This window comes from Hesperophylax consimilis, chromosome 24, assembly GCF_061612785.1.
Source record: "Hesperophylax consimilis isolate HC1 chromosome 24, BYU_Hcon_1.0, whole genome shotgun sequence".
Taxonomy (NCBI): domain Eukaryota; kingdom Metazoa; phylum Arthropoda; class Insecta; order Trichoptera; family Limnephilidae; genus Hesperophylax; species Hesperophylax consimilis.
This window is the reverse complement of record NC_142859.1, coordinates 9,577,641-9,590,959: the sequence shown is the minus strand read 5'-3', so window position 1 is coordinate 9,590,959 and position 13,319 is coordinate 9,577,641. Positions and strand designations below refer to the sequence as shown.

Sequence of the window (13,319 nt, the reverse complement as noted above, 5' to 3'; positions counted from 1 at the left end):
CATGATTTTGCATTACTACGTATGGCATCGCCTTAAGTAGGTACATTTTAGAGAGTAGGTTACTAGACTTTTTGAAATTATTTACTCTTATATTAGCAGTATTATTCGTAGCCTTGCACGTAGGAAAAATTACAATGTTTTACAATTGGTCAAATTTATACTTCGCCATTACTAGGAAGTGTTTGTAATTACCCTGGGTTTTTTCAGGGTTGTCACAAATCAATGATTAGATTTTAGCTATGTTGTAGTAACACATATTTATATGAGTGAACACTTCGTTCTCACTGTGATGGTTATGAACCCTTTCAACAATAAATCTAGATGTTAATTGCAAATGAAAAATTGTATTGATGAATATGATTTAATTTTTTTTATTGGTTACATGTGGTTAAATATAAACTACTCATTTTTTTGTCTTCAAAAGATATTTCGATGGTGAGGATATTTTTATAATATTTTAAAATGTTCCATTCAATTTGACGCTAAAATTTTTATTCGTGATTTCGGCGGAGTTGACGTCACGCCCAACGACGTTGGTGGCAGCAGTCTTACCAGACATTGACGTTTTCTATGTCATAATGACGTTGTGGGCAGTATAAACCGTTTCGTAATGTGTAATTTTCAAATCTTTTTTGAAATCAATGAATGTAAATTTTAAAATCACATATTTTAGTATGATAATCATAATCAGAAAAAATAAACTTTTAATTTTCTACGCGTTTTAACAGTGTTTATAGTTTGTGAAAATACCTCATTACCTAATAATATGAATAAATCATTATACACACTATTAGATAATAATATGAATAAATCATTTGATTACAAAAAATACAAAACCACAATCGATATAGCATGCGCCAATGTAATTAGATTAATTCTCACGAATCATTATTAACATTGTAACCCTTAATATTTACTATCGCCGATCAATAATAGTTAAATCCGTGGTCGAGTGATAAAGCTCTCGACAATCAAGCTGGAGGTCGAGGGTTCAAACCACGGCGTGCGCTAGTACATTTTATTAGATTATTTTAGTGTCAAAAATGATTATTTAAAATAGAATATAGTATATTTGCAGCACTTTCCAGAGCAAAAGATACTATCAGTATCGCCCTGGTGAAAGACCATTATTTAGAATCTCATAACATACCCTAATTGGTTATGCCATAGTCTCACTGGCTCTAGACGGCTGGGAGCAGTTGGGACTCGCAGGTTTCACATTTAACCTAACCTAACCTTTTCCAATATTCCTCCTCAACCTACTCCATTAAGTCTCACAATATACTCCAATAAATTTGGGGACAACATTTTCGCAGTGTCTTTGGGTAGTTGGAACTATTGTGCTATGATGACATCAACACTCTTGTGGAGTTTCACATATTTTTTGTTTAATGTAGAGTTATTTGAAAAATACCAAAATTTTAAAGTGTGTTTTATAGAAGTCTCCTAGGCATGCCAACCCTATCCCTTACTTCCAAAGGTAGTGCTTTAGGGTAGGTACCTCTTCAGGTAGAAATGATTAGCGGCCATAAAGCAACTGACAAAGGGATAAACCTTCCCGGGGCGGGGCGGGCCCTTTGCGGATTGGAAACAGACCGGAGGGTAGGTATTGTAAGGGTAGTTACTGCGGCAACAAAGGGAACTGTGTTTTTAGAGCTGTCAACGACTTGTTGATATCGGCAGATGACAACAAACCATGAATATGGAACTGGGGTTAACCTGAAGAAAATACGCGGAATATATTTAAAAAAAATAAAATTTGGAAATCGCTGAACCATTTATTGTGTAAGCAACATCTCTGCCGTTGGTCAACCTAAGTATTTCCACCTCCCTGCCCTCCACCTAGCATCCCTAAAGATGACATAGGCTCTGAGGGGAAATATGTTTTTCAGGACCTTCTGTGTAATATAAAGTAGTGCATAGATAATGTAAAAAAACTTCTTTTATTATTTCGTATATTCGCCCTTTGTGATTTATCCATCTTATAAGACACTCCAGACAGCATCCCCAGAGATGACAGAACTCCTGTGTAGAGTAAATAATATTTTTTATTGGTATCCTCAAAACAATAAACCAAGTAGAAAAGTCTAGCACTTAAATAATACAAAAAATACATTAGTAAACAAAGACATTCCTTTGTTGTGTTTGGTGGGAGGTTGTACTCGGACCTAGCTTATGTAGGTACGTATTACCTGTTTTGATGTCGTCATGATAACTAAATTAAATGGTTTGATAAGAATCTCTTGTTCGGCCCCTATCTTCTCTATCGCAGCGATTACATGTGATGGATTATGCTCCAGCTCGAATGAAATATATCTTCATCACGTTATAATATAATATGTATACCGGTTGATAAATGTAGGTACCTACTTGTAATTTGCGTATCAATGATGACTTATGAGATAAGTAGGTAAATTTGTTATCGTGTTTTGTCTAATAACTAATATACCGAAAACTCTTATAAGTTCCTACTTATCCACTGGAGTGATTTTTTGGCGCTTAAATCGCTTGTTATTTGTTTTTGAATCTTTATTTAGATGTACCTACGCAAATTTTTTCACACATCTAGTAGGAAAATATAAAAAAATAACAATTACATTTTAAGAGAAAAAGATAAATACACAAAATTAAATTATATAATTATCTAGGTGACTAAAATAATATTGGTGAGTATGTTCAACATATAAAGCACATGTCCTACGAAAAGTGCTAAGGTTTGGGGCTTCCTTTATGACATTTGGTAGGTTATTATAAAGTTTTTGCCCTTTGTAAAACGCGCTGTTTTGTGTGTATGAAAGTTTAGTGTTGGGAAGCCTTAGGCCTTGGGAAGTTATAATCTCTAAAAAACATCGCATTGACAGTAAAATTTAAAAAAGGAGTCATTTTTGACATTTAACAAGGAGAAACTACGTCATTAATGAAAATGGAACGATACACGCTTCAACAACGCATTTAAATTATTAAAATTCACTTGAGTGAATCAAATGCAAATCATCTTGAGTGATGAGGCCCATTTCCACCTCGGTGGCTTCATCAACAAGCGAAATTGTCGCATCTGGGGCTCGGAAAACCCAAGAGTTATTGTTGAAAAGCCCCTCTATCCTCAACGTGTGACTGTTTGGTGCGGTTTATGGTCCGGCGGAGTCATTGAACCTTACTTTTTTGAAAATGAGGCTGGAGTAACAATCACTGTGAATGAATTGCGCTATCGGGAGATGATTAATTATTTTTTATGGCCGGAATTGGATGGTATTGATCTAAACAACGTTTACTTTCAACAAGACGACGCTACGTGCTAAACAAGCAACCAAACCATTGATCTTTTGCGATTAAATATCAAAATAACACCTCTTATTGGAAAACCCTATATTTACCTATTTTATTTATTGTTATTAAGTTTAATTTGTAGAACCCCTATATTTACCATTTAGACTCTAACTGTAGCCCTGAAAAACTCTAGAAATGCACTCTTACCTCATCATGCATTTTTCGAAGCCATGAAGTTCCTCACACCTGCACTATTTAATATCTTTCGTAGTGTCACATTCTGTATGATAGTACAGTATCATTGGTTGTAAATTCTCTCAGACATTAGACGTAATTAATTTAATAAGTAAAATTGAATTTAGTAATCAATCTGTACATCATCCGGTTAGATAAAGACACGGTTCATCATTTCTGCTTCAATCTCCTGTCGGCGAGATTACTTATTCTAGGTGCCTATTACACAAGATATCGCCTTCCCATCGAGGTCAAACTATTTAATATTATTTAAACTTTAAACTATTGAATATATATAGTACTTTTGGTACATCTCACTATTAAGGTCATACCAAAAGGTCCATCTTTCTTCCTCGTACGTATTTGCAGATGATATATTTTAGAAATATACATATTTGAATTTCATGTTTCTTTTCGTGATAAATGCAAATCACAGTTTAAATTAGCCTACTTCCAGATATCCGAGCTGTAACTCGAAAGATAGACTTCTTGTCGACGACAATGCATTTTATCAAATTTTGGTAGTAATCATGTACACACACGCGCACACAGACGCATTTATCTGTAATTCGATGACATCACAGCAGTTAAAGGGCTGCGCGGCTCTTTTCATACAAATCTTAGTGAGACAAACGTCTCGTTTGGTAGAGTTGTCGACATTTTAAAGTAGATTCAGTAAAAAAAACTATGTTTTTTGCGGGTTGATTTTTAAACGAATTAATTAAATTCACTGGTGGCATTTATTTGCCATAAATGTACGTAGCAGCCTAATTTAAATTATTTTCATCGTCTTTTAAAATAATGACTAAATAAAAAAGCAAGTGAAAGCTACACACTTACAAATAAAACCTAAAAAGATCTTTATTTTGATTTATTTTCCTCAAGGTTGTTGTGTAAGAAACTGAAATAGTATACAGAAGGTATATAAGCAATTTTAATAAATTATATTGCATACAGATTTCATACACATTTAAGGGCAGTTTGCCATATCTTTCAAGAATATTTTTTGTGGTAGTATTCCACACATGTAATTTGCTGGTTCACCATATACCGTACCTATGGTCAACTTCCTTGTTTATAAGACAAAAAACACCGAAAAATGGAGTATTTATGATTTCTGAACCTAGGGGAAATCCAATTTTAGTAATTCAATTTGTTTTCCAGAATTACAATCCAAAATAATGACATAGTTAAAATTGATCTAGGTACATACGCTGGTATTTTGATTAACACCATAAAAACACCAATAATTATAAGAAAAAAACGATACAAGTAGTTACCGACCAGGTATGTACCAACGCTTCGTGTTATATCTGAAACTTGTCAGTTATATTTCCGTAGTAACTGGTTAATCCGAACAATCCGTTAAAATTTCCCGGTACTCGAGGCTTTAGGTAGGTCACTTTAATGCCATTATAATTGGATCGGGCACATCATCATAATCACAATTTCAGTGTAGCAGACAACACAAATGAACATAAGAATTAGCCAGAATTGGCACACTATATCCGTTGAATTACGTTATTTTCTCGCAATTTTTTTTCATGCTCAGAAATGGCGGTGAAACCAGTCGAACTTCGTAATTTTGTTAACAATAATATAAATATATTTTTATCATAAACGAAAGCCAGAAGATTCTGGTATATTATTAACTACTCTTTAAAACTCAAAGACTGCGATGGGCTGGACATAATATAGACATTGACAGGACACCAAAATTTTTGACCAGATGATGCCGATTTTTTTTGATAGACGTTTTTTGTACAGCTGTCTGTTTTCATCTACCATTCACATGGACGATAGCAAAAATACATCAATAGTTAATATAAGTGGTCATTTCTAAAGCCTAATACATATGACATAAATTAAGAGATATTTTTTGCATGTCTCTTGAAACCTTCAAGGTTTATGTGGAAGATATCAAGAGATATGTTGAGCAGTACCGTACCCGAACCATGCTGTGCTGAGCCAATAAGTCTACTATGTGGTATGTATAGCAGATCGTGGTGCCGCCCAGACAGTAGTTGTTTGGTAAAGAATTTTTCGCTGTGTTTTTCCAATATTTATATAACTTTTCTTGTGTTACAGCAGGACCATGTTCTAGTTTGCACCTTAAAATGCAGTTGAACAAAGAAGTCGTAACTTCGGATTTGAGAGGATTGGTGAGGTGAATTGGAGTAGGATGGAAAGACCTGAGGATTGGAGACAAATGGCATGGCACTGGAGCAAATAGTGATGCAAACCCCATAGGATGCAGTTTCTTTCAAAGTTTCATTTCAAAGAGTTGTCACTCGTCAGAAAAAAAAATTTTTACTCTGTTGCCATGGAAGACAGTAACAATAGAGTTTATTGAAATAATCTGTTTCCCTTGTTCCAGAAATGGCATTTTGCCACCGTAAGGCCCGGCCATACCTCCGCCTGTGTGCGGCCGTGATCCTCGCGGTCACAATAGCCTGCTCCTCCGCGGCCAGGAATGGAACCAAGAACCCTCCTGTCAACGGTTCCTGGTTGTAAGTATCCTTCAAATCATTATCCTTATATCGTTTAGTCACAAATGGACATTGTGAGCCTTTAAGCCAGTCTAGGACCTCAGGGCGCCCTGTGGACTTTGGATCTCATAACTTTGGCCGCGTACAGCGGTGTGGTTACACCGAAAATTTATGAAAAAACTCAATAATATCTGCATTTACAACTATGTAAAAAGTTAATAAATTATTGCAAAAGGTTATTACAAAATCAATGACGGTGGTTTTTTTAAAAACGTTAATAGTATTTAATTAAATCTGTACTCTCAAATTACATTACTTATTTTGTATTGGGTAATCAATCAACGCCAACTGGTTATGCAAAATTTCGAGGAAGTGTTTTAACGACTGTTTACAACAAAACAACGAATTAAAAGAAACGTTTAATATCAAAGGCATTTTAGTGGAGCGGTATAAATCACAGCATCAAATACATACATGAATTCTAAAAAGATGATATCAATGATAAACTTTAAAAGTATATTATGAATATTCCTAGAAACTAGTTTGTATTCAAAGTCTGAAGCAGTCAGATGAATCACAAGACTTTGGCTGCGATAAACAGCTAGCTTTAGAAAGATCAATCAAAAGTTTATTAGATACATTTCGCATTAACAACGTGTTCGTGTCATTAATCCTGACAAGATACGTAATACCAGAGAAGATGCGATCTTAAATTTTATTATTGAGATGAACTATTATAGTGATGATCATTAGTAAAGACAGCAATATCAAACAAAGATCAAACCTGAGAGTGTTGGCGTAAAGCATAATACAGTATTTAACGAGCAGCCTTTTTAAGATACTTCTAATATTAATGCAGTCAAAAAGTACACCAGAAATGGACCACAATTCATACAAATGTTTTTTTGGCATGGGTATCAGAAACCAGGTGATAATCTGTATCTGGATTGGTGGTGCACGAAGAAAGCAAGCGATTCAAACCTTGCTTGTTGATTAAAATCATCAATGCACCATAGAAGTTCCATTTGCGTTATCATTAACCGTTAGTCAAACTTTGAGTTAAATGATTAGTTTCTGCTAGAAACAATTGGCTTGAATCTGACGAATTGACCAGCTTTTGCGGTTGATCACCAATCACAAAATCCTTAGGTATGATTCCTGGATTATAGTCGGGAGAAAGCAGGTCGTGGAGGATGCCGTGGATGGTGATGTCGTAGGAGAAAGCGGTGGCTTTAGCTGCGACTATCCTCAGACCCAAGTGTTCCAGGCGTATTCCACCGGCTGTAAGGTATCCCTCGCCCTCGGGACTGTCTTGGTGAACCTTCACCCGGAAGGCCGTGATCAGGAACTGCTTTTCATTGTTCGTCCCCTGCCAAGAAATACACATGAATTATAACTTAGGTTTTGTGCGAGCACCCTCTTCTGCTGGTGCCCTCTTTAACGGAAGCTGGTTATCATTAGAGCAATCGAAATCAGTTTAACAACACACATATGTAGGTTTCATATGAAGTGAGAAGTCATCCTCTACTACATCGTCTATCGATCCTCCCAATGGTTGTAACTATGATTCCAAAATCATGGTTAAATTTTTGTATTTTGGAGTTTTTTTGTTTACTTATTTAATTATACAAATTTAGATAATTCCATGACGAGAATCACATGAAAAAAAAAAATTAATTACCTTGGGATAAAATATGGTGAGAGAAATATCTTGAATTGGAAACTTGAAGAACCTGCTGTCAAAAACCAAAAGTTCGTCACCTAAAATAAAATAAAATAAAGCACAGTCTAAATAATGAACAGTTGAATTTGATATCTACATTTATATTTACATTCAAATTTACATAAATACAGTCAACGATCTCAACACATTTTCGTTTTTAGATAGCATTCATCAAATACCTATTTATCTCACTGCTCTATACGTCCAAACATTTAAGCATTCTTTAATATTTTACTAGCCATGCTTATCACACATACGCCATACACATACAGAGATTTTATGTTTACTGTATTCAGTCTACTTCCGTTCTGCCTCTGCCAGTGTCATGCTTTTCTAACTTCACTGCTACACACCAGGGGATAATAGCAATAATAGTTTATTCCACAATGTATGAAGGGGTAGTGCAGTTCAATACATTCCATATTTTGAAATAATAATAAAGCAATCAGACAAAATCATAAAAAAGTGAAAAAGTTAAACAAAACAATGTATGCAAGCAGCCGTTTTTGGAGGATATTTGAACATCTCAAGAGGGCTCTCAGGGGGACTCCATCTAGGCAACCACGGAAGAAAAGAATAGAAAACATAACAAGCACTTTCAATTCTTCATCAATTAAACTACCAAACATTCCAGCAAATCTTTAATTGAAACAATATTAAATATTTCAATATTTACCCGGAATCCTAAATCCCTTGCTGTATTCAAAAGCATAGCTATTGTTTTTGGCCAATTCTTTTCCTGCATGGTCCAGCGTCAGTTGGTTTATAGGAGTATTGTTCGTACTGGAGGAGTCAATAGGGACACTGATGAGCTTCTCCTCCACCCCGTCTAAAACCCCCGATGTTGGGACACAATCAGAGACTGACACTGCGACGAGCGCCAACACAAACCAGTCACTGGACACAAAACATTTCACTCCTCTCGCGCCGACCATATTAGCCACTAAACCACTGAATCATTGGAGACGTATTAGGTCTATTTTTTATAGTCTGAAATTGTTATAACTTCGTTTGTTATCACTGTTTTATAATCCTGAAATAAAATTATTATTGTCATTGAATAGCGGTTCTCTGCTTTTCATTATTTATTATTATGTAACACATGTCAGGCAAAACAGAACAGATCAAAAATAAAATAAGACAAAAACATCCAGGGTAAAAGCGGCAATGTTTTGTAATCATTTAATAAAGCTATATATACATTTACATACATATTTTCCGAAGAATCCTTTATCAGGATGAAAGTCATATGAACAAATACAGAAAATAACTTTCGATTGTCATATCAAGATCAATATAATCAATGTAATCCAATAACCCATGATACCACTATTTACAAAACATCGCAGCATTTTCTGCTGATGTTTCTGCTTTGTTCTCTTTCAACTTCACTTGTTCACTCGTTTTTTCATATTGCATACTCTGTAAATTATACATGAGATAAGAGTTGTCATAAGCATAACAGAAAAACTCAGAGATAAACTTTCTGAAGTCATATAAACAATCCCGTTGCATTTATCAACATGAATTCAGGACTCGTGAAATACAAAGTTGGCACATGTATGTTGATGATAGTATTATCGGAAGATAAAATAAGGTGATGACAAGACAAATGTATCACGTAAAAAACATGCACAAAATGATTTGAGATTTTTACGACGAAAAGTAAAAATACGCACACAATATTTACACAATTCTACGAATGCGTTTGACACGACACAACATAAAACACACATCCACTATCAGGAAACAATGTACTTGGTGATGAGAATCACAATATCACTTCAATTAGAGTGAAAAAAAACTATTCAATACATATCGATGAAAAGTAATCATATGCTTAGGTTACAAATTACAACACGGAATTCTCGTACGTGAACCTGTACCGAACAACTTGTATGACAATTCGACTCGGCCAGAGCAACACATTACATTATTAGCAAATCCATTTATCAACTGAAAGTGATAGTAATCGACGTGATAAGATAAGCCCGTGTCTGAATTATGAATGTGAGATTATTAAATTATCGTCAACTGAGAAAACGGATTAAATTCGCTGAAGCAATTCTGTGAATTTTGACATATCATTGCAATAATATCCTTTGTTATTGTTATTAATATTAACTTTAGAATCATTGAAGGAATTTCTATTTTTGTTGTCTAAGTTCTCAGTAGAAGTAAGTTAAAGCATGTCTACATTAGTTTTCTTCTGTCCGAAGTCGTTTATTATGGCGTTCCGCAAGGTTCAGAAGAAGGACCGAAATAATTTTCGTTGTTGAATGCTTTGTACTAGCGGTAATCATTCTGTTCACTTTATCAATACTGTAATATCGAATAAATATATATATATATATATATATATATATATATATATATATATATATATATATATATATATATATATATAATATCGAATGCATCGTATATTTCTGGAAGGCAACAAGAACAGATTGAATCCATTACACGCCGAAACGATGATATGCCACAACCATTTTAATTCAAAGAACCCTATTGTGTTTGTTAGAAAAAAAACACAACCTAAGATTTGAATAATCAGCTTTTGTCTTCGAATATTTTCAACGCAATTCGGAACAATTAACAAAAAGGTTTTATTAATTTTTTGAGATTTTGGCACGATGCTCGAGAACAAATGCAAAAATTAGTTGCGTATTTGGATCACACCATGATGTTTTCAAGATTTGTTCAGATTCTGTAAAGGTGCATTCCAATCGCATGATTCGTTTTATCAATCGGAGAATCGATCGGATGTTTCGCGTTTCGGATGTTGTAACCCTCAAGGTGATTAAGATTTGATGGACTCGACGAAAATAATTTAACAAAAATCATTACTCAAATTAATTCATACGTTACTTAATTAATTACTTATGTTAATAATAGTAAGTAAATTGATTATTTCTAAAGCGCTGTTTTTGTGGGAATTTCACCTATAGTGCGCTTAATTTATTAATTAGTAATAGTGAAAACATAATTATATTTCAGGTTTTTTACACCTTGTTTTATGCTGTACAACTTGGTACTGGGTGGCAGTAAATTAGTATTTTTCTTCCAATTTAAATGAATTACTGCCACTCGAATTTTCGCGGGGTGACATTGTTATTTCTTGTCATTTTTTAAATACTTAGAAATGGTTTAATACATTAAGCTTTTAAATAGTTAGTTTGGTATTACAAAAAAATGAATTAAAGTTAAAAGTAACGTACGTTATAATCTACACGTTCATAGATGACGTTAATACATTATTTTATTAAAACGCACTTTTAGCAAGTTATGTTTTACAGTATTAAGGCGAATTATTTGTTTGTATTTGGCGCAAACAAATAATTCGTCTTAGTATTGTAAAACATAATTATTATAATGAAATTAACACCATCTATGAACGCGTAGATTATAACTGAATGTGTTTTATGTGACTTTTGTTTGTTTTATAATCATTATTCAATCACATCCATTTCTAATTATCAAGGAATTTATTTTACAGAAATTAAATAATAAGGAGCAGAGAATATTATAACTTTAAACATACTTCATACAGATGAACAAAAGCTGATTCCGAATATATAAATTTTATTATATTTAATTATACGTGGACTTAATAAATTGTCATTTAAAAACGATTAAAACCGTGAGAGACTTAAACGCCCTGTGATTGGTGGACGCGTTCTGCCAGAACTTGCACCGGTCGGCCGGCTTTGTGCAAAATTTTGCGCATTCTATTTGTGCTGCGTAGAATCCCACACGGGTTACCAGTTACCACTCGGGGGTTTAGGATCATAAGGGCCTAGCTACAAAAATTTTGGCCTCAGATCCAAATTTAAGTTTTGTATGAAAAAGACCGCGCAACCATCCACCTTAAGAGATACAGTTAGGCATATCAGTTGGGCATGCAGTCGGGCATATCGTTATTATCGTTTATCTCAAAACTATGTTTCTGTAGCTAGGCCCCTGTGATCCTAAACCCTCCCACTGCGGTAAACAAATTATTTCAGAAATCTTGTTATATTTAAACTGCGATTTGTTGATTTCATACATTCATATTGACCGGCAATTCCGAGGTACGTATGACGTCACGCGTACTCCGTCAAATTTCGATCATTTTGGCGGGCTTGAAAATGAAACTTTGGAAAATATTTTAACGATGGTATCGAAATTCGTAAAAAAAATTGTATGTATTTTAAATAGAAGGTGAACTTTCATAAAAAATTGACTGAAATTCCTTACTATAGCTCCAATCAGATATCCTTATCATGTTTGCACTAGAATTTTTAATGGCTTTGTCGGCAGAGGGTTTGCGCTCGTTTTACGGCACACAATTATTTATATAAGAAGTCTGACTTGTGTTGAAGAGATTGGTAGAATATTAATGTCTGTCAGCATAAAAAGTGAGTTCTATTGAAAATCCGGCGGTCAACAGCAGCGTAGGCAGCAATGATCTCTGCAACTGTTTTACTGAAGACAAGGTATCAAACATAGTCATTTCGGTTGTCGGTGCATGGGTGCATTCATGAAGTGATGTGAATTCATACGTAATGCGTAACAGTATTCAAATAACAACAGTAATAATATTACTTTATTAATTAATAATGCTTTATTTTAAATGAGCACTTCTTTTGGTTACGTGTTTGCAAGATGTTATATTTTTTTTAAAACACATTCTACAGGTAAATTTCTTCTTTTGAAATGCAATGATTTTGAAGAAAATATTTTATTTATAAATGCTTTCAGCTTCACAAATCCTGTAATAGATTACGTGATTTTTTATGGGTCTGTACGATATCGTAAAGTGTTATATATCTGGCGTCACTGTCTTCAAATTTTTTACATTTAATTATTTCATATTTAATAATATACAGGGTGTTAAGGGATGCACTCGACTAATTTTAACCAGTGATTCCTGAAATTATTTGGAACTACAAAAAAACATTAAAAAGTCGCCGAATTCCAATTTTAATTTCAATTTTTTACTTCAAATAATGTCGAGAATCACTGGTTAAAATAAGTCAAGTTTGTCCCTTATATTTTAGGCATATAGGTAAACAACTTCCTGGAGCTAGTGAAACTATAGCATCCCCATCTGGGAAACATTGATTAATTATTTATAAATATAATTAATGGTTAGAGGAAGGTTGGGAAATATCTGCTAATCATATATGGGTATAATCTATTCTTCTTTCGATTCGTTCTCCTATTAAAAGTTGGCTATCATTAAGCAATCTTTAATCTGCATGCTGCAGTCCGTCCTGCATACCACTGCAGAACCTCACTCGTGCCAGTTACGTAGATTTAAAGGCCATGAAGGGCATCTGGGTACCTACTAAAAATAGTTAACCCTTCAGGCATCAGAAGGACATTACTAGCCACAAACATCATACTCCATTATAGCCTCTGAAGGACAGATCTGACCGGGGCGTCAATACATTATAAAATTATTTTTATCTTTGTTTCTATAATGCTTAGATATGTGATATGTTCGTCATTGGAAAGATCAATAATTATTATTCACAGTTTGTATCAAATATTTTATAAAATGCATGGATAAAATTTAAAAAAATATCATATTGCGTGATTACAAATTTCGCATTTTTTCA

General features: G+C 33.9%; 2 protein-coding genes across 3 annotated transcripts in view; one reads left to right on the top strand and one right to left on the bottom strand.

Annotated features, from left to right (window-relative positions):
- The window catches only part of LOC149411878 (protein Wnt-5b-like), a 141,020-nt gene that overhangs the window by 4,624 nt on the left and 123,077 nt on the right, over positions 1 to 13,319 (top strand). The window contains exon 2 of the mRNA XM_089646469.1: positions 5,879 to 6,011. Within this exon, the coding sequence (XP_089502595.1) occupies positions 5,881 to 6,011 (131 nt within the window). The 5' untranslated portion in view covers positions 5,879 to 5,880. The remainder of the gene's footprint in view (positions 1 to 5,878; positions 6,012 to 13,319) is intronic.
- Positions 6,397 to 9,617, bottom strand: LOC149411880 (uncharacterized). 2 transcript variants are annotated; one of them, XM_089646443.1, is made up of 4 exons: positions 9,575 to 9,617; positions 8,390 to 8,746; positions 7,672 to 7,751; positions 6,397 to 7,359 (listed from the first exon to the last, which is right to left on the bottom strand). In XM_089646443.1, exons 2-4 carry the CDS (start codon positions 8,646 to 8,648, stop codon positions 7,027 to 7,029), a joined length of 672 nt encoding a protein of 223 aa, XP_089502569.1. In that variant the 5' UTR covers positions 8,649 to 8,746; positions 9,575 to 9,617; the 3' UTR covers positions 6,397 to 7,026. The 2 variants fall into 2 exon arrangements, with proteins under 2 accessions (XP_089502569.1, XP_089502570.1); XM_089646444.1 differs by having other exon boundaries at positions 9,563 to 9,610.

Coding starts and splice junctions, on each gene's coding strand:
- LOC149411880 (XM_089646443.1), bottom strand. CDS start 8,648: ATGGTCGGCGCGAGAGGAGTGAAATGTTTTGTGTCCAGTGACTGGTTT. Junction 7,752..8,389: donor CAAGGGATTTAGGATTCCGG/GTAAATATTGAA, acceptor ATTTTATTTTAG/GTGACGAACTTTTGGTTTTT. Junction 7,360..7,671: donor TCACCATATTTTATCCCAAG/GTAATTAATTTT, acceptor ATTTCTTGGCAG/GGGACGAACAATGAAAAGCA.